Source organism: Chelonoidis abingdonii, chromosome 1, assembly GCF_003597395.2.
Source record: "Chelonoidis abingdonii isolate Lonesome George chromosome 1, CheloAbing_2.0, whole genome shotgun sequence".
NCBI lineage: Eukaryota > Metazoa > Chordata > Testudines > Testudinidae > Chelonoidis > Chelonoidis abingdonii.
This window is the reverse complement of record NC_133769.1, coordinates 341,173,247-341,196,922: the sequence shown is the minus strand read 5'-3', so window position 1 is coordinate 341,196,922 and position 23,676 is coordinate 341,173,247. Positions and strand designations below refer to the sequence as shown.

The 23,676-nt window shown below is 50.8% G+C and overlaps 1 protein-coding gene across 1 annotated transcript; it reads left to right on the top strand.

Annotated features, from left to right (window-relative positions):
* Positions 1 to 7,335: 7,335 nt before the first annotated feature.
* Positions 7,336 to 22,464, top strand: LOC116814913 (protein maestro-like). The gene is made up of 4 exons (XM_032762886.2): positions 7,336 to 7,949; positions 17,210 to 17,356; positions 20,222 to 20,395; positions 22,005 to 22,464. Exons 2-4 carry the CDS (start codon positions 17,213 to 17,215, stop codon positions 22,182 to 22,184), a joined length of 498 nt encoding a protein of 165 aa, XP_032618777.2. The 5' UTR covers positions 7,336 to 7,949; positions 17,210 to 17,212; the 3' UTR covers positions 22,185 to 22,464.
* The last annotated feature ends 1,212 nt before the right edge of the window (positions 22,465 to 23,676 follow it).

The following is a 23,676-nucleotide window of genomic DNA, read 5'->3' as shown; positions in this document are numbered from 1 at the left end:
GGCAGATTCCTTTTGTGATTTCTCCAATAAAGTGGGGCCCTTGATCTGAATCAATTTTCCTCAGAGTGCCCCATCTGGTTATTACTTGTTCAGTGAGCATCCGAGCTCTAGTTTGAGCTGTGTTACTTCAAGTAGGGATAGCCTCAGTCCATTTAGTAAAGGGATCAACAATCACCAGACAATACTGATTACCTCTTGGTGTCCTGGGCAGGGGCTCAATAAAATCAATTTGCAGTCGGGCCCATGGTCCCTCTATCCCAGAGGTCCTTTGATTATTTTGGGATCAGCATTATTGGCTCTCTTTTTCCATTCTGGAACCCAATCTACCAGGGACCGAGGGACCCAGTCTGAGTCTGTGAAAGTGGCTACCTCCTGAGTGGTGGAGGTATTTTCCAATGCTACTACTATAGTCACAATTTTGGTTCTTTGGGCAGAATATGGTGTGCACTGTCCCCTCAGCACCTCACCTGTAGGCACTTCTACAGCTGCGAAGCCCACATGCGGATGGCCATTTTCGTAAAAACAAGAGCCGTCCACAAACCAAACATCATCTGCTGTTCCCAGCATCTCACTTAGCACAGCCCCTCTCTCGAAGAGCGACGGCTTCCAAGGCAGTGGCTCAGGTAATGGGCATTCATGCTCTTCCCTCTCTATCAGGAGGCCTTAAGGTATTGAGGACTGTACTGGGGTGTTTTCCATATCTACATTTTTGTTTAACAAAGCAAGGGTTCATTTTGCCAATCGAGGGCTAGATACGTGGACATTGTTGATTTTACCAGTGAGTACATACTTCACTGGGGAGTGGGTTGTATTTAGTAACACAGGGGACAAACCCACCAGGTAATCCCAATGCTGTAGTGCCCAAACGAGTGCCAAGACCTCCTTTTCACATGGGGTGAACCCCTTCTGTATCTCACTCAGGGTCTTGGAGGCATAAGCTATAAGTCGGAGACCTGTCCCATGGTTCTGGCTTAGCATAGCTCCTATTCCCTTGTCTAAAGATGTTTCTCACCCAAAGTTCTCAACCAAGCCTGATAGCGACCCCTCTTTCATGAAGCAAACTCACTGTCCATCTACTTTCTAAGTGAAGGATGCCAGGGTGTCTTTGTCCCGCAAATGTACTAGAGCAAACCTTTGATGTGTACGCCCAAATTGGGTCCCCACCCCCTCTACTTCCTGTTACTTTTCTTTCTTTGAAGTTCTCACAGTCCTTCTGAACCGAATGTGAATCCTACATGCTTAAATTTACATCTAAACAAACAGATGGATAAACATTTCTTGCCTGAAAGAAAACCATTTTTTTCACCTTTCCTGGTGACTAGTCCCTAGACACAGATTATAAGAATGTAATTTTCAATGCATATACATGACTTTTTAAATAGCATCTGTACATGCATTTCACAATGAGATTGGTGACATGGGCTTTTATCTGAGACTCATATGGAAATCTTTTAGTGAACTAGAATGTACATACCAGACCCCTCGGCACCCACTCTGTGCCCCTCGCCAGTTAACACTAAGATATTCCTGAGTCATCAGTTGACTTCAGCTCTGATAGCCCATTAATGTACATTTCCCACCAATCTCACAACATTAATCATTTCTATTATTGTTGTGTTTCTTTATTTCTGTGCCAACAAGGTGCTCAAATTACAGACTTCATGGTTTTATAACGTCTCTAAATTTTCCTAGGAAACCAGGATCTAAACTCTGTTCACGAATGGGCAACAGGTATAAAATAAACATAAGGAAGTACTACTTCACACAACACACGTCAACCTGAATGAAACTTTCTCTGGTAGGGGGAGGTGAACCTAATTAATACCAACAGTGACTAGAGTGCTGGCTCAAGTGCTAGCCCTCAGCACTCTGTCACATACCTCCCCCATTTCCCAGTGGGATGCTGTTTCTTCCCCTGCACTTTCCCTCCTTCTCTGGAGAGATACTATTAGGCCTTTAAAAGCAGCAAAGAGTCCTGTGGCACCTTATAGACTAACAGATATTTTGGAGCACGAGCTTTCGTGGGTGAATACCCATTTCGTTGGATGCCCACAAAAGCTCATACTCCAAAACATCTGTTAGTCTATAAGGTGCAACAGGACTCTTTGCTGCTTTTACAGATCACGGCTACCCCTCTGATACTATTAGTCCTTTGCCACTCCTTGCCCTCATCGTGTTTATCTTGGATCCTATTTTAATGTTCACCCATCTTCCTTCCACAAAAGTTGCATGTGGTCCACATAATTCTGTCTTTGCTCACAGATCATCACACCAAAGGCTGCCTGTTGAGCTATTCTCTCTGCATATGCCCTCTTTGTTTGTTGGTGGGGTTTCTTCTTTCCCCTCTGCCTCCTGTCCCTGTTCCTCCAAAGTGTTCTAGGGATGCTAGCTCCTGAGATCCTGGTGGCAAGGGCTCTGATGACTGTTTGACCCTATAGATGTGCGGACTCATCCCTGCGGCACCTTCTGCTGGTTCTCCTCAGAAATTAGCTCTTTTTCCAGCCAGGAGCGCCCTCTGCAAGCCAGTGATCTGCCTGTCCTCTTGGGCCCCATGTCCCTCCCTGGACCTCGATGCCCTTTTAACTGGGGTGCTGCCCCCTGGCAGTACCCCCTCAATCTGGGTTTCCCCTCTCTGGAGAACCCCTAACTCACTATCCCTACTTTGCCTCAGTTTTAGCTACTGCCCAGTATCCATCAAGCCCCTGTTCACTGGGGCAGACTGCAGTGTACATGCCACTCATCATAGGCAAAGGGGTTTGGACCTGCTGCCTTTGCCTACCCCTGGGTTGCCTCCTGCAACTCCCAGTACCTCTTGGCCTTATGCTAGGCCGCAGCCTGGGGCTTTCCAGGCAGGAGCTCCCCAGCTCCTCTGCCTTTCCCTAGCCCTGCTTCACTCTGTGTCTAGCTCCCTGCAGCCAGGCCCTTCTCCCTCTACAGCCAGAGGGAGACTCTCCCTGGGCGTCTGGCTCACAGCCTTTTATAGGGATCAGCTAGGCCTGATTGGGGCATGGCCCAGCTGTGGCTACTTCCCCAGTCAGCTTAGCTTTTTCCTGCCAAGCCCTCTTCCTGGCTGTTTTAAGCCCTTCAGGGCAGGAGCAGGGGACCACCCTGCTACAGACCCCAATGGATGATCTTAAGTCACCTTTACTCCTTGACTTTTGTTTTCTTTCTCCTCCCTCTTGTCTCTCGGGGAACTTCTCCATCATCACCTCTATGGCTTGTACTCTCATATCTAGGTTCCTCCAGACCCTTTGCATTTATTTCCTCTTTACGTGGCCCTTCAGGTTTTATTTCATAGAATCATAGAATATCAGGGTTGGAAGGGACTTCAGGAGGTCATCTAATCCAACTCCCTGCTCAGAGCAGGACTAATTCCCAACTAAATCATCCCAGCTAGGGCTTTGTCAAGCCTGACCTTAAAAACCAATAAGGAAGGAGATTCCACCACCTCCCTAGGTAACCCATTCCAGTGCTTCACCACCATCCTACTGAAAAAGGTTTTCCTAGTATCCACCTTCCTGGGCCTTCATACATGCCTTGGTGTCCCTTTTGGAAAGGGATCCCAGTCCAGGGCCGGTAGAAGGCAGTGGGGCAATCCGTTCACTACCCCTACATGTTTCTGCCTAAACTTCCCCTTGATTTCCAGAGTCACCTCCGTCATGGAGGCGGAATTTCTTGTCCCTGTGGAAGTAGAGAAAGAACTTCAATTTTTTCTCTCCTTTTCCAAACAATGTTTAAATAAATCATCAAAGTGTGAAGGCCTTAGCCATTGGTTTTATCAAATATATGGCATTGTCTGTATTTGGATGTATTACAGGGGTAATAGTATAATGGAGGAGATAGCAGTGGCAACAAGATGCCTTTGGTACTTGTCATTTGAAATCCAGTTAGGGAGGGCAATACGTGCCGAAGGACTTATCCAAACCACAGGGTGCAGCCTGTAGAATAAACCCCAAAATCCAATCAACCACATTCCCAAGCATAGATCCCACAAGTTTCTTCCTGCCAGTGTATAATTCTTTGTTTCTTCACCAGGATCAGTTCTTAATGTCTGGACTTTGGTGGTTTCAATGGAGTGAGTGTTCCTTCTTCTCTTTTCCTGAAACAGTCGTGGTTCAGCATCATACAGGGGAGAGGTTACCAGCACATCACCCCGTAATGGTTTTGCTTCTTCTAGAAAAATCCAAAGGCACAGTAGGTCTGTCAGTGGACAAGGGCGAGGTTACTAGCACTTCACCTTGTCTTTTTTCCCCCGCTGTCCAGAAGGCACAGCAGAGCTAGAAGGAGAAATAGGCTAATCATCAACAGGAGAATCCTCCTGAGGTGGAGGGGTCTTTTTTTCAGTGAGAAGCATAGGTCCAGGCAGTCAGTCCTTGACACTTTACAGCAGTGTTGGTAGTTAGCAGTACTTGGTAAGGGCCTTTCCAGTGTGGAGCCAGAGCAGTCTTTCATTGATGGACCTTATGTAGCCTCAGTCTCCTGGTTTCAATAAATGGCAGGGCTGCTAGGGTCTTTACGTAACGCTTCTTTTCTCACAGGTAAAAAATCTGACACATTTCATTAATGCCTGGCAGTGTTTGCAGATTTTACAGCTGCTTGGGCACATTCAAGCCCCCCCTTTTCTTGGTTATCAGCCAAGTCTTAGTTGTGAACAGTGTCCTTGAATGGGGCCAGTGTCTTATCTTTGGAGAGCTTGCTAGCTATTTTTTTCCCAGTTAATTCGTTCTGTTCTTCTTCCTTCTCCCCTTCTTGGCTTCTTTTAACCTACACAGGAAACTTCCACTCTTCATTCATACACGTTTTTCCCCAACAATGAACACATATACATTGCCATTATACAGTACATTAGTCTTATTCAATGTATGCCACATATACCCTTCCACCAAAATAACCTTATTACAGAGTTTTGGAACAACAAGCCAGGACAAGCACACCCACTTTTGAGGAGTCTGCTCAGTACAACCTCCGGTGTCCAATAGCTCCCCCGAAGCCCTGACCCATCTGACCCCCCCCCTTCTCCCTGCCCTGACTGCTCCCCTGAACCTCCGCCCCATCCAAGCCCCCCTGCTCTCTGTCCCTTGACTGCCCCCCATGGAACCCCCTACCCCTTCTCCCACCCCCCAGCCCCCTTACCGTGCCACTCAGACCAGCGTGTCTGGCTCTGCACAGTGCCAGACACGCTGCTGCATACGTGTTGCTGTGCTCCCCTGTGGAGCCCACAACACCCCCCCACACACCCAGCACCTGTCTTCCAGATTTGAACACCTCAGAATTCAGGAGTGCTCAAACTCAGTTTGGGCAGCTGTTACTTCATTTCTCCCAAATCAAATATACTGATCCACTGTAACTTGCTGTAGAAAAAGTAGGAAAAAATTGAGCAAGAAATGCTTCCCAGTTATTATTAGGACTGGAATTGCTATTTTCAACAGCCATTACCTTTTTTTTGTTTGTTTGTTTAAAAGGGAGACAGTGATATTGCATTGGCAAATTCCTCATAGAAAGAAAGAGTGGAACAAAAGAATAATAAAGGAACCTCAACTTTTCCTCATTTATGGAGGACAGTCTTATAATATGCATCCAGATATCCTCCAATCACACAAGCTGAAAATTGTTCCACTTTACTGCAGCTCTGTAACCATATGGGAACCAATCCTGCCTGTGTTTTGTGCACATCCAAAATTCCTGCTGAATGACCCACCCTGGGAGCGAGTTACCAGTGACCCAGGGCTGCGGTGGAAGGAGAGTGCAGGTGCGGGGGGGAAAGAGCCCAGGGCTGGGGCGGCAGGAGGTGTGTGTGGGGGCACTGGTGGGGGGGAAAGGTGGAAGCCCAGCGCTGGGGCGGCAGGGGTGTGGGTGTGGGTAGGGGGGGAAGCCCAGGGCTGGGGCAGCAGAGGAGAGCCCAGGGCTGTGATGGGGGGCAGCCAAATTTTTTTTGTTTGGGGCAGCAAAAAACCTAGAGCCGGCCCTGTTCGCAGGTCCCATTTTACAGAGTCTGATCTTCTGTGCCTGGTTTCCATTTCCTGTCACAGGACTTGCCAAACTTTGGAGGAATTGTTGCCAGACCTGGGCTTGCTCCTCTATAAATTCCTGCAGGCTCTTTTGCTGTTAAACCTACCAGGCAAGCAAAAGTTGTTTTTCTGCATGGTGGGATTGTTTGAAGGTCTGCAGGGTCTTCTACACCAGCAGTTCTCAACCCAGCTGGTTTCAGGGGGTCCGCCAAGCAGAGCCAGCATTAGACTAGCTGGGGCTCAGGGCAGAAAGCTGAAGCTCCAGGCCCAGCACCCACACTAAAGCCCCGAGCCCCAGCACCCTGTGGGGTTAAAGACCAGAGCCAGGAGCCCCAAACTCTGATGCCTGGCAGGGCAGAGGCCTGGAACTGGGCCATGGAGTATTTAATAGCATGTTGGGGGTAGGGTGAGGCTCAGAAACAGAAAGGTTGAGAACCCCTGTACTACACTTCTCTTTGCTGCTTCACCACCCATTTCAGTGTTCCCTCCATCACCTGGACTGCCAAACTGCTACACTGGCTTCTCCAACAGGTTCTCCATTTGCATAGATAACAGGGAAATCCCTGATGAGCCCCCAGCTGTGACAGAGAGGGGCGTTGCACCCCCACATCATCCACAAACACAGACTGCTTTGAGACTTTCTTGCTTCTAAGCACCAACATGTAGTCTATTTAATCTCCCTACCAATACATAGCACCTTTATATTGTATCTCAACTTTCTAAACTCTTCTCCAAAAGTGGGGGTAAGGTGTTTCCACTCAGAGACTTCACTTTGTCAGGCTCTCCTAGCTTTTTGTCTTTCTGTTTCTCTTAGGGTGACCAGACAGCAAGTGTGAACAATCAGGACAGGGGGTGGAGTAATAGGCACCTGTATAAGATAAAGCCCAAATACTGGGACATCTGGTCACCCAAGTTTCTTTCTCTTTCTGTTCCCTTCAAAGGGCTCCTGCCCATGTCCTTTTATATAGTTTTCCTGTTAATGGAATGATTAGTTTCTTGACTCACTGGCCCTAATCTGACCTCATAATCAGGTACACCTCTGTCTAATTAGGCCTTCTGTGAGGAACCGAATTAGTACTAATAGTGACCAGAGTGCTGACTCAGGTACAAACCCTCAGCACTCTGTCACATCATATCTGGAGGTATGACTCCAAAATGTCCATTAGTGATCACCACACTCTATGCCCCCAGTTTTTTGGTCCTGATCATGTGTCTTTTCCATATCACTGTACTCTGCTAGTGCCCATACTCCTTGCACAAAGGGAAAAATGACTGAAAAATTTTCTCCCTAGCAAAACTAGTCATATGAGACTGAAACTTACCTCCCGGCATCAAGTCCTTCCAGGGACACTGGTCTCCAGGATATTGCCAATGGATGAACTGTCGATGAACAGCAGACCTGACAAGTAACCGGGGCTTCCTGATTCTATTCAGGCTGCACCTTCCTACTGATTGCTGCAGTTCTGTGTCTCTCTTTCCCCAGGCTTTCTATCGAAACATTAGAGTCTGTGCTTTTCAAGGCTGGGAATGAGAGACTGATGAGAGCGCTCAGGAAGCAGAGAACTTGGATTCTTCTTGAAAACCCCGAGATTCAGCATGAGGGGATGTGTCTGCTGGTTAAGTAAGAGATCTAGGAGGCATCATTTTATCCTTGGGAATCACTAGCAAATAGAGTAGCTGAGAGGGAACCTCCAGTTTATAGCTTTGTGGGGGGTACCGTGGGTGGAAACACACAGCTCTCACTCATAGATATCAGAGCTGTACGCTCAGAGCAGCTGAGTTTTTGAAGTGTTCAATCTACCCCATAAGCAGTTTCTTTTGTCTTCCAGTGTTCTACTAAAATCTGGAGTAATAACACCTGAGAGCATATAGAGCCTCCTCCCCTGGGCAAATTCCCCAACAGAAAACCACTGAGTCACCAGCACAGCTCTCTTTGCCCAGGTCAGACACAGGACTCTGAAGAGCAGTTTCACCATTAGACTGTTGTCTGATGTATGCCTTTCTTTTGGGGGTTGTACAGTTCAGTTCATAAGAGTAATTGTCATTTTAGATAGTAGAATGGATCCTCCTTTATATGGAAACCTCACAAGGAACTTCATTATACCTTTCTGAGTCATTCTCTTTCTGTTATTTTTATTGCTGTCATTGCCTATACTAGCTACACAACCACTGGTGCTGGCTGAGAGATACAGACAGAGTTTGAATTACTGGACCTCTTCTGCCATGTCCTAGTGCTGATACTAAAAGATGGTTACTCACCTTTGTGACTGTTCTTCGAGATGTGTTGCTCATATCCATTCCAGTTAGGTGTGTTTGCCGCGCGTGCATGTTCGTCAGAAGACATTTACCCTAGCAACTCCGGTGGGCTGGCAGGACGCCCCCTGGAGTGGTGCCGCTATGGTGCCCGATATATACCCCCGCGGACCCATCCACTCCTCAGTTCCTTCTTGCCGGCTACTCCAACAGTGGGGAAGGAGGGTGGGTGTGGAATGGATATGAGCAACACATCTTGAGGAACAACAGTTACAAAGGTGAGTAACTGTCTTTTCTTCTGCGAGTGATTGCTCATATCCATTCCAGTTAGGTGATTCCCAAGCCTTACCTAGGCGGTGGGGTCGGGGCGAGACGTTGCGGAAAGTAAGACCGCTGAGCCGAAGGTGGCATCGTCTCTGGATTGTTGGACCAATGCGTAATGGGTTGCAAAGGTGTGGATAGAAGATGAGGTAGCCGCACGGCAGATTTCCTGTATAGGAACATGGGCCAAGAAAGCAGCAGATGAGGCCTGAGCCCGCGTAGAGTGGGCGTTGAGATGGCCCAGCTGGACTTGAGCCAAGTCATAGCAAGATCGAATACACGACGTGACCCAAGACGCGATGCGCTGGGAGGAGATTGCCCTGCCCTTCAAGTTCTGCACCGGCGTACAAGAGCTCGGGTGATTGGTCGGAGGGCTTGTGTTCCTCTCCAATGTAGACCGAGTAGGCCTCTTCGGACATCCAAAGTATGGGCTGTTTTTTGTTCGCATGATGTGGCTTTGGAAGAGATGCAGAAAAGCTGTTTGTGTTCACGTTGCACAGGCAGGCGACCTGTTGGAAGGAATGGCGGTGAGGTCGCGCTGTCCTATGTCTTATGGAACCAGTAGATGGAGGATCCAGTTCAGTGCACAATTCAGAGACTTCGTCTCCGAGTTAAGTCAAGGCAGAGCTAGCGAAGCTGTTTTTCCAGACAGGTACAGTAGCGAGCTGTGCCAAATGGCTCAAGGGGGCGCCCATGAGCCTGTTTAAACAAGGTTCAGGTCAGTAGGGGTAGGCGGGCTTGACGTGATGGGTATAAAAAGCGTTTTCAGCCTGGGAAGGGGGGAAACTGAAGACATAGGGTGGAAAAAATGGACTGCAGCTTCCCAGGGTGAAGGTGCGATATAGTCAGTTGGGTGATCGCGAGTGGATGATTCAACCCTGTTCCTTGAGACCTTCAGATGTAGTCCAGGATGTGGGGATTGATACCGAACACGAGAGTGGCCAGTTGTGGCCACACCAGTGGCAGAACGCTTTCCCTTTGCGAGTATGCGAGTGTATTGGAGGCTTTCTGCTTCCAAGCAAACACTGTTTTACTCTGGAACAGCTCAACTCCGACTGGCTTAACTAGCAGGAGCCTTGCTGTCAGGTGCAGGGACTGTAGGTCGGGTGGTGAAGCCTGCCGAAGTCCTCTGTGATCAAGTCGGCTATGCGCAGGGGATTGGTCCGACAGGGACAGATAGCGAGCAGCATGGTATTCTAGGCTGCCCAGCAAGCGGCACATCGATAGGCGGGCTTTTTCCTGCGATTCTTGAGCAGGGCTCGGTGATAGGGAAAACGGTGGAAAGGCTTATAACAGAGGTGGTCCGTCTCCGGATCTTATATGTCCACAGGGAGGGCCGGGAGCGCATTGTGATTGGCCGAGAACTGGTCTTACCTGTTCCTTTGGCGAAACAGGTCGATGTGGGGAAAGCTCCACTTTCCTAAGATGAATGTGGACGCTCGGAGTGGAACCTTCATGTGAGAGGCGAGGAGGACTGTATGGTTGGTATCTGAGAGTGGTTATCCTCCAGAGTTAAATTGGAGGCTCCTTACAAGTCTATAGATTTGGGCTACACAGTAAGTCCCACATTGGCATCGTTCTGTGGCACAGGGACGACTGATCCTCCCTGCTTGTTGATTATGGTGTTGTGTTGTACTGTCCATATACTGTCCACACAACGGGTTTAGATGGTCTGTGAAGGAACGTCTGGCCGTGCCAGTCGGGACGCTTGGAGCCTCTCGGACATTGATATGAAGCGTCAGCTCCCGGGGTGACCAAAGGCCTTGGGTGCGCAGGTGCCCTAGGTGGGTGCCCCAGCCCAGCGCAGACGCGTCCGTTGTTAGGGATGCGGAGGGCTGGGGAGGATGAAAGGGTAGGCCCGCACACACTTGGGATGATCTCTTCCACCAGTCGAGGGAGCTCAGAACTTCCGGTGTGACCATCAGAATGATGTCTAAGGCGTCTCTGTTCGGCCGATAGACAGAAGCGAGCCAGGTTTGTAGCGGACGCATCTGCAGTCTGGCATATTTTGTAACGAAAACACATGAAGCCATGTGCCCCAAGAGAGTGAGGCAAGTACGGGCAGAGGTAGTTGGAAACCTCTGAAGACTTTGGACAAGGGAGACTATGGCCTGAAACCAGTGCGGGGGCAAACTGGTTGTTGCAAGGTTGGAGTCCAGCACTGCCCCAATAAATTCTATTCTTTGCGTGGGTACTAAGGTGGACTTGTCCAGATTGATGATCAGGCCTAGACATGTAAATAGCTCCCTGATGGTGTCGACATGACTGATGACTTGAGCCTTGGAGGTCCCTCTGATAAGCCAGTCGTCGAGGTAAGGAAAAACATGTATTCGACGACGGCGTAGTGAAGCGGCGACGACCACCATACATTTCGTGAAGACCCGAGGGGCCGACGAAAGACCAAAGGGAAGGACAGTAAACCGGTAGTGAACCCAATTCACCACAAAGCGCAGATACCTCCTGTGGGGGGGGGGAGGTAAATCGCAATATGGAAATATGCATCCTTCAAGTCGAGAGAGGCGTACCAATTGCCGGGATCCAGGGAGGGGATGATTGTCCCCAGGGACACCATGCGGAACTTGAACTTCTTGATGAACTTGTTCAGTTCATGTAGGGAGGCCCCCTTTTGCCTTGGGGATCAGGAAATATCAGGAATAAAACCCCTTGCCCTTTAACTCCTCTGGTACCTCCTCTATAGCTCCGATTGATAGAAGCTTGTGAACCTCCTGCATGAGGAGTTGCTCGTGAGAGGGGTCTCTGAGGAGGGAGGATGGGAGGAAGGCAGAGAGATAAAATGAAGACGGTATCAAAATTCCACCGTATGAAGGACCCAATGATCCGAAGTCAATTGGGACCACGCCGGGAGGAACGAGGAAAGGTGGTTGGAAAACTGGAATGGATCCGAAGAGGGAATTGGTACGCTGCTCTCGGGCGCACCTTCAAAAATTTGTTTTAGGTCCCGATGATGGTTTGGCGGGACCGGAATTGTTGCCCGCTGGAGGTCCCGACTGTCACCTGCAGGTGGTACGACCTCTCCTATGGGCAAAATCCTGTCTCGGCCAAGGTGGAGGGTAAGGGTGCTGAGGTTGGGAACGGAATGACCATCTCTGAGTCTGAGGGGTATGCATTCCGAGTGAACACATGATAACTCGGTTGTCCTTCAGACTCTGCAGTCTGGGATCTGTCTTTTGCGAAAAAAGACCTTGTCCATCGAAGGGCAAGTCCTGTATGGTATATTGCAGTTCTGGCAGTAGGCCGGACACCTGTAACCAGGATATGCGCCGCATGGTTATGCCAGAGGCGACTGTTCTAGCCGCCGAATCTGCGGAGTCCAGCGCAGCTTGCAGTGAGGTTCTCACAACCCTTTTCCCCTCCTCTAGGAGGGCTGTGAACTCCTGACGGGAGTCCTGGGGGACCAATTCAGTAAACTTGCCAACCGCCTCCCAGGTGTTATAGGAGTATCGGCTTAAGAGGGCTTGCTGGTTCGCCACGCGGAGCTGAAGCCCTCCAGCAGAGTAGATTTTTCGGCCCAACAAGTCCATGCGCTTGGCCTCCCTAGATTTCGGCACAGAGGCTTGCTGGCTGTGGTGCTCCCTTTCGTTGACCGATTGTACCACCAACGAGCAAGGGGCAGGGTGCACGTAAAGGTATTCATACCCTTTAGAAGGCATCATGTATTTTCTTTCTACACCCCTGGCTGTCGGTGGAATGGAAGCCGGGGACTGCCAGATGGTGTCTGCTCTGGCTTGGATCGACCTGATAAAGGGGAGGGCCACTCTGGTAGGCGTTTCCACTGATAGGATGCTAACCACTGGGTCTTCCATCTCAGGGACTTCCTCTACGGGAAGGCTGATATTTTGGGCAATGCGCCGCAGAAGATCTTGGTGTGCTCGCAGATCAATCGGGGGAGGCCCCAATGATGATGTGCCCGCTACCGCCTCATCCGGGGAAGATGATGACGACAACCCTGGGACGAGTGGGTCCTGGACTGATGCCTCATCCTGGTGGACCTCCGTCTCCGGAACATCATGTTGTTCTGGAGCCTGTGCAGCGCTTGCCTTGTATCAGCGGGGGAAGGTCTGCTGACAGTGGCCTCAGGTACCCGGTGCTCCGAATGGCCAGAGTGTGATGGGCCCGTTGGTTCAGCTTGGGCTTGGTGGTAGGCCCAGGGTGTCCAAAAAGACCACTGGGGTGGTCCGTGGTCCTGATGAGCTTGAGTGTCCGAACCCCCATAGGAGGCACTGTCCGGGTACGAAGAGGCGGACGGATGACGGGAGGGCCACAGGGGAGCTGAAGTAGACTGGACCAGGTCTCTGCGTCCGTAGTATTCCTCCCTGCGCAGTACCGGCGAACGGTACTGGGAACCGTGGCGGTGTTGAGAGTGGGACCGGGACCTACGACAGCACGGTGCCGGGAGGTCGACCGGTGCCGAACATCGTCATGCCTGGATCGGCTACGAGAGGTGCGGCGGTGCTGGGATCTGGAGCGGTGCCGACGGTACGATGGAGACCGGGATCTCGAGCGATGCTGCGAGTGCAACCGGTACCGGGATGGAGAACGGTACCGGGACTGCGAGCGGCTCCGAGATCGGGAGCGGTGCCGGGGCCGAGAGTGATCACGGGACCCCGATGACCGACAGTGCTCAGTGGTGCCCGGGGAAGATGGCCGCACCATGGCAGGTTTGCCCAGTGACTGGATGACCCACACCGGCGGTGCCGGGGGTTGGGGCAGCTCAGGTTCTGTGAGAGCAATGAGGTCCCGCGCCATGGAGAAGGTCTCCGGCATGGACGGTATGACAAGCTCTACCGCAGCACGGGCTGGGGAGCTGGTAGGCACCGGACTCAACGGCTCTTGGGAGACTGGAATCAACGGTGCCGAGACAAGCGGTGCCACGGCAGTTGGCGGTGCTGGGCGGTCTGACTTGGAGCTGTGCTCTGACTGCGGTGTAGCTGAAGGTACCGCAGGAGCCTTGTACTTCTTGCTCCTTGGGGAGAGCGAGCGGCACCAGCCAGAGGATTGGGCCGGTGACGGGTGGTGCCAAGGAGTCTTCACTGGTGCTGGAGCAGAAGATGCACTTGTTCCCGGTGCCGGAGTCGGTGCCGAGGATGGAGGAGTTAGAGCTGCCTCCATCAAAAGTTGCTTCAGGCGAATGTCCTGCTCTTTTTTGGTCCGGGGCTTGAACGCCTTACAGATATGGCACTTGTCTGAAAGATGGGCCTCGCCGAGGCACTTTAAACAGGAGTCGTGTGGATCTCCTGTGGGCATCAGCCGACGACAGGCCGCGCAGGGTTTGAAGCCTGGTGAACCGGGCATGGGCCCCGGTGCCTGGGGAGGAGAAGGGGTGAATCCCCGATCCTCTTTAACTATATACACAAACTATAACTACGTCAAATGGTAATAAAACTAGAGAAAAAACTATGTACACGAAAAAACTATACAACAAGCGAATCGCTAGGGAGGTGGAGATCAGGTAAGCTGCGCTCCACTGTTCCAACAACTGACACGGGCAGTAAGAAGGAACTGAGGAGCGGACGGGCCGGCAGGGGTATATATCAGGTGCAATAGCGGCGCCACTCTAGGGGGCGACCTGCCGGCCCACCGAGTGTTGCTAGGGTAAAAGTTTCTCCGACGAACGTGCACGCGGCGCGCGCACACCTAACTGGAATGGATATGAGCAAGCACTCGAAGAAGAACCCTGTGTTCCGAGATACTGGAACGCGTGGGAACCGGCTGAGGGCCTTGGGCTTGATGGTATGCCCAAGGCGTCCAGAATCCCCACTGCTGCGGTCCATGTTCTTGAGGCTGGGGCTCCTGGAACAAGGCAGCAGGCACGTCGGTGTCCGCGGCGTATACACTATCCGTCTGAGAGGACACAGGTGGCTGGCGGGACGGCCAGGGAGGTGCCGAACGAGACTGGTATGGGTCTCTCGCTCCTGTTGGTGGAGACCTCCTCGGTGCCAGGGACCGGTACTGGGAATCATAGCGGTGCCGAGATCTAGACCGGGACCTGCCACCAGCTCGGTGCCAGGAGGTCGACCGGGATTGGGAACGCCGATGGTGGGAGCAGCTGCGTGAGTCTTGGTGCCGGTAGCGATGGCTAGAGCCAGAGCGGTGCCGAGAGTACCGGGCCGGCCGTGAAATGGACCTGCACCGCGAGTACGACCGGTACCGTCGCAGTGAGCGGTGCCAGGACTGCGAGCAGCGCCTAGAGCGAGACCTCCCACGACACCGGGAACGGTGCTGGTACCACGATGGAGATTGGTGCTGGCTCGCCGAATCCAGGGACGGCGGTCTCATGGCTGCAGGCTTGCCTTTAGACTGGAGAACCCGCACCGGTGGCACCGGGGGTTGAGGCAGCACAGACTCGGTCATCGCGATGAGGTCCCTAGCTGAAGAGAATGTCTTTGGCGTAGAGGGGACCGTCAGCTCAACCCCGGGTCTTATTGGGGAGCTCTGTAGGACCGGACTCAATGGACCTCTTGGGCCCAGAGTCGACGGTACCACTGGCGTCGGTGCCGCAGCAGGAGTCGGTGCCGGGCTCTCCACACGAATCTGCTTCGTGGGAGTAGAGGACGCCGAAGGCCTTCTGTCGGGACCCGGTGCCGGAGAAGGCCGGTGCCGAGGTGTCTTCATGGGTCCGGCCCGGTGCCGAGGACTGAGGGTTAAGGGCCGCTTCCATAAGGAGGGTCTTTAAGTGCTGGTCCCTCTCTTTCTTGGTTCGTGGCTTAAAGGCCTTGCAAATGCGGCACTTCTCGGAAATGTGCGATTCCCCGAGGCACTTCAAGCAGGCGTCGTGGGGATCACTGGTGGGCATCGGCTTTTTACAGGCCGAACACGGTTTGAATCCTGGCGAACCAGGCATGAGCCTGGCGCCGGGCGCAGGGGAGGGACAGAGCCCAAGCCCGCTAAACTATGTACAACAAGTGAATAACAACTATAAAATTAAATATTCTATACACTAACAATAACTATATACAACTGGAGAACAGTGAACAATGAGAAGCTAGGGAAGTGGAGGACAACTATGCCGCACTCCACAGTTCCAACGACCAACACGGCGGTAAGAAGGAACTGAGGAGTGGATGGGTCGGCAGGGGTATATATCGGGCACCATAGTGGCGCCACTCCAGGGGGCGACCTGCCGGCCCACCGGAGTTGCTAGGGTAAAAGTCTTCCAACGAACGTGCATGCGCGGCGAGCACACCTAACTGGAATGGATATGAGCAATCACTCGAAGAAGAACCAACAGCTCCTGATTTTGGTTTAGCTCAGCAGATCTTCTGAATGAACCTAGTGTCCTAATACTATAAAACAAGCAACATACAAATACATTAACATCTGTCTTAGGTTCTCATTACTGTAGTATCTGAGTACCTCAAAACTCTTTAATGTATGTCTGTATCCCCATGACACTCCTGGGAGGTAGGGAAGCACTATTATTCCTATTTTACAGGCAGCGAACTGATGCACAGACAGGCTAAGTGACTTGCCCAAGGTCACACAGGAAGTCTTCAAGGGAGCAGGAAATTGAACCTGGGTCTTCTAAGTCCTAGGCTAGTGTGCTAACTGCTGGGCCATCCTCCCTTTTCACATCCTTCTTCTAACAGCTGCATCATATTTCCCACTTATGCTAAGCAACTATCTTAGGGGCTCATCTGGTTCTAAGAAAAACAATTGATCTGTGCCTGTGATGGGCTATACCTAGGCTTTGAGGCTCCTTACAAGAGGCCCCATGGTCCTACTACACCCTGCCCCAGCAAAAGAGCCACAAACCTGGGTCTGTCTAGAGAGGCCTCATGAAAGCAGCCAACCAGAGCCCATCAGGCTCAGATAAAAGTTGCTGCAGGGCCTTAGCAGGTCAGTTCCTGGCAGGAACTAGAGGGGCAGGAAAGGATGCTGCTCTCTGGCCACAGAAATTCAGAGGATAGCCAGAGTTTGATTCTGGCAGCATTTGCTTAAGCTGGGTTTGCAGAAAGAGAGTCACTTTAACTCTGAGGTGAGGGTAAAGCTAAAAGTGGCCGATAGGAAGAAGCAACAATGAACTGAAATTAAGCAGTGCCTAGATACTGTTTACAGGGTCCATGGTTTGGAACCCAGAGTTATGGACAGGCCCAGGTTCCCCTACCATCTGCAGTGGCATAAGCCCCATGAAGGGAACAATATTATGGAGAGCTTGAACAAAGGGCAGAATTTAAAGGACCCAGAGCTGGGGCTGGAGACCCTTGTGAGGGCAATGGGACTGTTCTTGATTACCCCAGAAGGGGTTCATTTGGATTTTGGGAGTCAGCAAGAGGCCTGAGCCACAGAATACTCACTGAGGTCAGCTAGCAGGGTGCACCAGGAGTGAGAAAAGGACTGTGGTAGCATACTCAGCCACTAAGAGGCTCTCAAGAGGTGAGTGGATCCCTATTATAGTGCCCAAAAGGAAAGTGCCACGTTTTTAAGACATTTCTCATTTGTGTGGAATAATAAAGTTACAGTGTATTATGTGCCAAGTATCAGAGGGGTAGCCATATTAGTCTCTATCCACAAGACTGTGGCTGTAGGAGAACTCCTTGTCTGCTCAAATTATATTCCCAATTTTAATGATCATATTGGGGCTAATGGACATGTTGATTTTATTTCAGCTAATGAGTGATCCCATGCTCCGGGAAAAGAAGTTCCTTAAGTCTATCTTACACATCTTGGAAGAAAAGTCACATGATAGGAACAGCATTGTCTGTCAAATAGCTGTAAGAGGCCTGAGAAATTTAGTCTATGGGGTGCCTGAGAAGGTAAGAGAGAATACTGAATAGAATGCAGCATAACTAAAGAAACCAAGGGAAATAGTTGTTCAGAATTTACAGAGGCTGCACACAATGCACTAGGCCAAATTCTGCTCTCTCACATACTCTAGTAACCTTTTTGCAGTCAATACAGAGCAAGCTGGATCCTTTGGTAAGCTGGGCATAAGTAAACAATGTGCACTTTAATATGACTGCATGTAAACGTATACATCTAAGAACAAAAAATGCAGGCCATACTTACAGGATGGGAGACTCTATCCCACGAAGCAATGATGCTGAAAAAAACTTGAGTCATGGCAGAGAATCAGTTGAACATAAGCTCCCAATGCTAAGTTGTGGCCAAAAGGGCTGAAATGATCCTTGGAGGCATAAACAGAGGAATCTTGAATAAGAGTAAAGAAGTTATTTTCCCTCTGAATGTGGCACTCATGTGAGCACTGCTGGAATACTGTGTCCAGATCAGGTGTCCACAATTCAAGAAGGATGCTGATAAATTAGAGAGGATTCAGGGAAGAGTCACAAGAATTATCAAAGGATTGGACAATATACTGTAGTGGGGTGGTTACCTGCTCCTGCCCGTCAGGGCTTAAAACAGCCCAGGAGAGGGCTGTGGCTGGGGCAAGAAGCATGGGCTGATTGGGGAAAGTAGGCTCAGCTGTGGCCATGCCCGTCAGGCTCAGCTGGCCCCTATAAGAGGCAGTGAGCCAGGAGCTAGTCAGTCTCCCTCTGCCTGTAGAGGGAGAAAGGCCTGGCTGCGGGGAGCTAGAGACAGGGTACCTGAGTGGAGCAGGGCTGGGGTAAGGCAGAGGAGCTGGGGAGCTCCAGCCTGCAAAGCCCCAGGCTGCAGCTTCGCATAAGGCCAACAGGTACTGGGGCAGCCCAGGGGTAGGCAAAGGCAGCAGGTCCAAACCCTGCTTTGCCAATGATGAATTGCATGTACACTACAGTCTGCCCCAGGGAGCCAGGGCTAGATGTTGAAGTGGGGATAGTGGGTGGGGGTTCCCCTGGGATGGGGAGACCCAGAATTGGGGTACTGCTGGGGGGCACCCCAGTTAAAGGGGCACCAGGGTCCAGAGAGGGACACAGGGGTCAGAGGATGATCTGGAGCTGGAATGAGCTAATTCCTGGAAGTCACTAGCAGGAGGCGCTGCAGGGGTGAGTCTGCACCTCTTACGTATACCTTTAGTGATTAGACTCAAGGAGCTCAATCTATTTAGCTTTATAAAGAGAGATTGAGGACAGTCTATAACAGGGGTTGGCAACCTTTCAGAAGTGGTGTGCTGAGTCTTCATTTATTCACTCTGATTTAAAGTTTTGCATGCCAGTAATACATTTTAACATTTTTAGAAGGTCTCTTTCTATAAGTCTATATTATATAACTAAACTATTGTATGAAAAGTAAACAAGGTTTTCAAAATGTTTAAGAATCATTTAAAATTAAATTAAAATGCTGATCTTTCACCGCCAGCCTGCTCAGCTCACTGCCAGCCTGGGGTTCTGTTCACCTAGGCCGGCAGCGGGCTGAGCAAGGCCTGCAGCTGGGACCCCAGACCTGGGGGGGTGGGGTTCAGGGCTGAGGGTGGGGGTTCAGGGCAGAACACTGGAGGGGGGTTCAAGGAAAAGGGCTGCGGTGTGTGTAGGGGGGATGCAGGGCAGAAGGCTGGGTGTGTGTTGGGGTGGGGGGTTCAGAGCAGAGGGGTGGGGGTTGCAGGGCAGAAGGTTGTGTGTGTTGGGGGAGGTTCAAGGGTCAGGGCAGAGGGCTGGGAGATATAGGGGCTGCAGGGAAGAATGCTGAGTGTGTGGGGGGGGTCAGGGCAGACGGCTGGGGGTGTGGGGGGTGTAGGACAGAAGACTGAGTGTGTGTGTGTGGGGGGTCAGGGCAGAGGGCTGTGGTGTTCAGTTGGTAGGGGTGCTCCCAGCCCCCTGCCCTGAGCAGCTCAGGACAGGGGGCTGGAAGGGATATGCCCTGTTCCACCCTTTTTCCCAAGGCTCCATCCCTACCTCTCTCTGTCTCCTCTAGGGAACTGCCTGCACACTGTTGCTCTTCCCCCTCTCCTCCTCGCTAGGGCCGTCAGCTGATTGGTGCAGGGAAGGAGAGGGGGCAGGACAGGAAAGCACCACGCTAGGGGAAGAAGCGGGGAGAGAGAAGCTTGGTTGCAGCAGAACCAAGCTTCTGCCTCCTACCCCCGCAGGGGAGAGCGGTGGGCGGGAGGGCTCAGTGGGGCTGGGGGCCAGGACTGCGGCAGGTGGCTGCGTGCTGCTCAAAATCGGCTCGCGGGCATGTTTGGCACGTGTGCCGCAGGTTGCCAACCCCTGGTTTCTAACTACTCACATGGGGAACAAACTTTGATAATGGGTTCTTCACATTGGCGAACAAAGGTATAACAAGATTCAATGTGGGAAAAATGAAGCTAGTTTAATTCATACTGGTAATAAGGCATACATTTTTAATGGTAATTTTAATTAACTATTCAAACAATTTACAAAGGGTTATGGTGGATTCTCTGTCACTAGCTATTTTAAAATCAAGATTGGATGTTTTTCTAAAAGATACTCTAGTTCAAACAGAGACTATTTCAGGGAAGTTCTGTGTTATGCAGGAGATCAGACTGGATAATCACAATGGTCTCTTTTGGCCTTGGAATCTAAGTAACTAGGAATTTAATAATAGGATTACACAGGTGTATTATGGCCCTGAGTTTGGCTCATTGTACCTAGCACCTGGTCTGAAATATAGCTATAGGTCTCTGGGGGTGAGAGGTAGATGAAATTCCCACAGCTTCATAACTGCTAAAGAAAATAATTAGAAGTGTGATCAGTGAAAGTGGTCTTTAATATCATATGTTTGTACAGGTGAAAAACTACGAAAAGTTTCTTCTGGACATACTGATCAGGGCCTTACATGACACTTTGAGTTCTGAAGTCATTGGCGAGAGCATGAAAGCACTGGCCAAAGTCATGAAGGAAAACGATGTAGGTTCTTCCTTCAGAGACCTCACCCAACAGATCCGGACCTACTTTGACAATGTATGTGAACAGAACTCTCCCACTCCAGTTCAACTGATCTTGATTAGACTCCATTTACAATGCATGAGGTGGATTCCCTGGGCATTGCTCATGTCAGAGTGAAGAGATTTTAGGCCCCAGCGAAGAGAGGTATTTTATGGAGGAATGTAGTGGGATGAACACCTGCTCCAGCCCGGAAGAGGTTGGAAAAGCCCTGCAGAGGGCTGGGGCTGGGGCTGGGCAAGGGAGTAAAACCCTGGCTGATCGGGGGAAGTGGCTGCAGCTGGGACCATGCCCCAAAGTATAAGCAACTGGGCTTTATAAGAAGGCCAGGGAAGCCAGAGGGAGCAGTCTCTCTGACTTGAGAGGGAGACAGGCCTGGCTGCTGGGGAACTCACCAAGGGGACCTAGAGAGAGGCAGGGCTGGGGAAAGGCCTTAGGAGCTGGGAAGCCCTAGGCTAGCAACTCCCCAGGCAGCAGAGCCTAGTTCTAGGCCTCCTAGGTATTGGGCTTGCAGAGGGGCAGCTGGAGGGTGGGTAAAGGCAGCCAGTCCAAACCCCTTGTTGCCTGTGATGATTGGCTGATAGACTGCAGTCCACCCCAGGGTGTGGGGGCTAAACAGAGACTGGCAGTAGCCACGACTGAGGTGATGTGGGGATAGGGGGTGGGGGTTCCCCTGGGGTGGGGGAAACCCTGTGAGACTATGGGGTACTGCAGGAGGCAGAACCCTGAGACAAGGGCACCTGGGTCCTAGGAGGGACACGGGGGCTAAAGGCAAGCGGATCACTTGCCTGCAGAGGGGACTCCTGGGTTGAAGAAGCTAATTCCCGAGGATGACCAGCAGGAGGCGCTGCAGGGGTGAGTCTGTGCCATGCCGCAAGGAGGAGAACATTAGGAGGGTGGGGATGACATCCTTGCTCCCACAGTCTCACCCTTCTGTTCTTCTATATTTTCACTGAGAACCTCAAAGAAAGTCTGAATACTAGATAACCATGAAAAGGGGCTTACAGAGTACAATAGAGAGTGTTGGGCCTGCTCTATACCATTTTTATGTGGGAGAGTTGGAATGATAATTCTGTTTTGCAGAGAATTTTGAGATTCTAAATTTTGATTTTGTTCCTATTTGTGGGAACCCCTCTCCCCAAACTTCACAACCCTTATGAAACAGAATTACTATTCTCAACCTAGCTCTATTGGAAACCTTGGGCCAGGGCAGTCTGCTTTCAGACTATCCTGGTGCTGGGAACCTGGAAAACTCTGGAAGCTAGAGGTGCCAGGGAATTGCAAATTTGAGAGTCAGGACTCCCAGGGTCCCAGAAGCTGGGGGTCTGGAAGCCCACAATCCCAGTCAGCCTGCTAGATCAGCTTCCAAGGAGCTGGATGGGTGCACTGGCAAGACACCAGGTTGGTTTCTAAGGACCCCTACCCGGCTTTTGGAGGACTTTCATCAAAATTGAACTGTCTCTAAAATATTTTGAGGAATCAGCAAATTCGAACAAAAAGTTGGTTTAAGTTTTTCCAACTAGCTGTAGTTGGAATCACTCTACTTTAGCATAGAAGAGATGGCTGTGCGAGGTGCGTGATGTGATTGTCCCTTAGTTACCAACTTGCGGGGCTTTCTTGACTGTAGGAGGATGATCCTCTTTATTCCTTGGCCTTTGTCCTATTTGGCATCCTGGCCCGCTTGACAAAGAGAACATGGAAGGCCTATTTTGCTGACCAGGTTAGACAGAGCTGGGTTACACTTCTGCTGCACCTGCAAGACCCAAACCCTCAGGTTTCAATGTTAAGACCAACAGTGATGCCTTAACTAAGCAAAAGGAATCTTTCTCCCAATGCCAGGGGAGCTCTGCTATTCCTGCCTGATGTGGAGGCCCAAATTCTCCCCTCAGTTCATTGTCCTCCTGCTGAGTCAGTTCCAGCCAGGTTGGTCCGTGGCTGCCTCACCAGAATCCAGGATAGGTCATGGGTCTGACCCCGGCAGGTCTCTATTCCTGTCTGTCTCTGCACCCCAGGCCCCTGCCTCCCCAGAACAGAGGAGAGACCACAGCTATGCCTGATGAAGCAGCTTTCATAGGTATATCTGTTACAAAAAGACATTGATGCTACCTCTAGGTTTCAGTGGAGGCTCTCCCCTCTATTAGTCATTCTGCATATTTTCTGCCAATTACAGTCAGATGAATCTCTCTTTATCTTGGAGTAGATAAGCAGTCAAGCAGATGAGTTCCCTTTGAATGAACATAGCACTCAGTAGGGAACAATTAAATGGTGTGACACTCTTTTTCAGAAATGCAGAGCTACATTTCACCTCTGTGCCCTGTTTTTGGGACTGAAGAGGCTCCAAACTGCAATTAATGAGCACCTTGGTGGCACAGCTGAGCTGAAGCCTGAAGAGCTCTGAGTGGACATTTGCAGACACCTTGTGAGCTGTTGAACTGTATGAGATTGACTGGAGTGGCTTGCGGTGATGTAGAGGTGTGGGGGGATGTATGATGGATAATGTAAATAACTGTAAGAGTGGGATATATGACAGAAGGTGATAGGAAATGTAAGTCTGCCACAGATTCCCATTTTTTCCACTTCCACCCAGCCGCTAGTTCCTATACAGACCTCCTGTATGGGTACATGAGCCAGGGAGGCGGAGGATGAAGCTTGAGCCTGAGTGGAGTGGGTGGTAAGGTGTGTAGTTGGGACACCAGCCAAGTCATAGCACACACGGATGCATGATGTAATCCAGGATGAGATGCGCTGGGTGGAGACCAGAAGGCCCTTCATCCGATCTGCCACAGCTACAAACAGCTGGGTTGTCCTCCTAAAAGGTTTTGTTAATTCGATGTAACCTCTAGGGAGTGCAGCTGCTGTTCTCATCGAGAAGCATGCAGCTTCAGATTGAAGACTGGAAGGAAGATGTCTTGGTTGACATGGAAGACAGACACCACCTTAGGAAGGAAGGCAGGGTGTGATCATAGCTGTACCTTGTCCTTATAAAACACCATATACAGTGGGTCTGACATGAGGGCTCAAAGCTCTGATACACGTCTCGCTGAAGTGACGGCGATGAGAAAAGCTGTTTTCCAGGAAAGGTACAGGAGTAAGTAAATGGCCATCAGCTTGAACGGGGCACCCATGAGTCTGGATAGGATCAGGTTGAGGTCCCACGTAGGGGCCAGATACCGAATTTGCGGGTACAGATGTTCCAATCCCTTGAGGAACCTGATGACCATGGGATTGGAGAAAACCAAGTACCCATTTTTGCCCGGGTGGAAGGCCGAAATCGCTGCTAGGTCTACTCTGATGGAAGA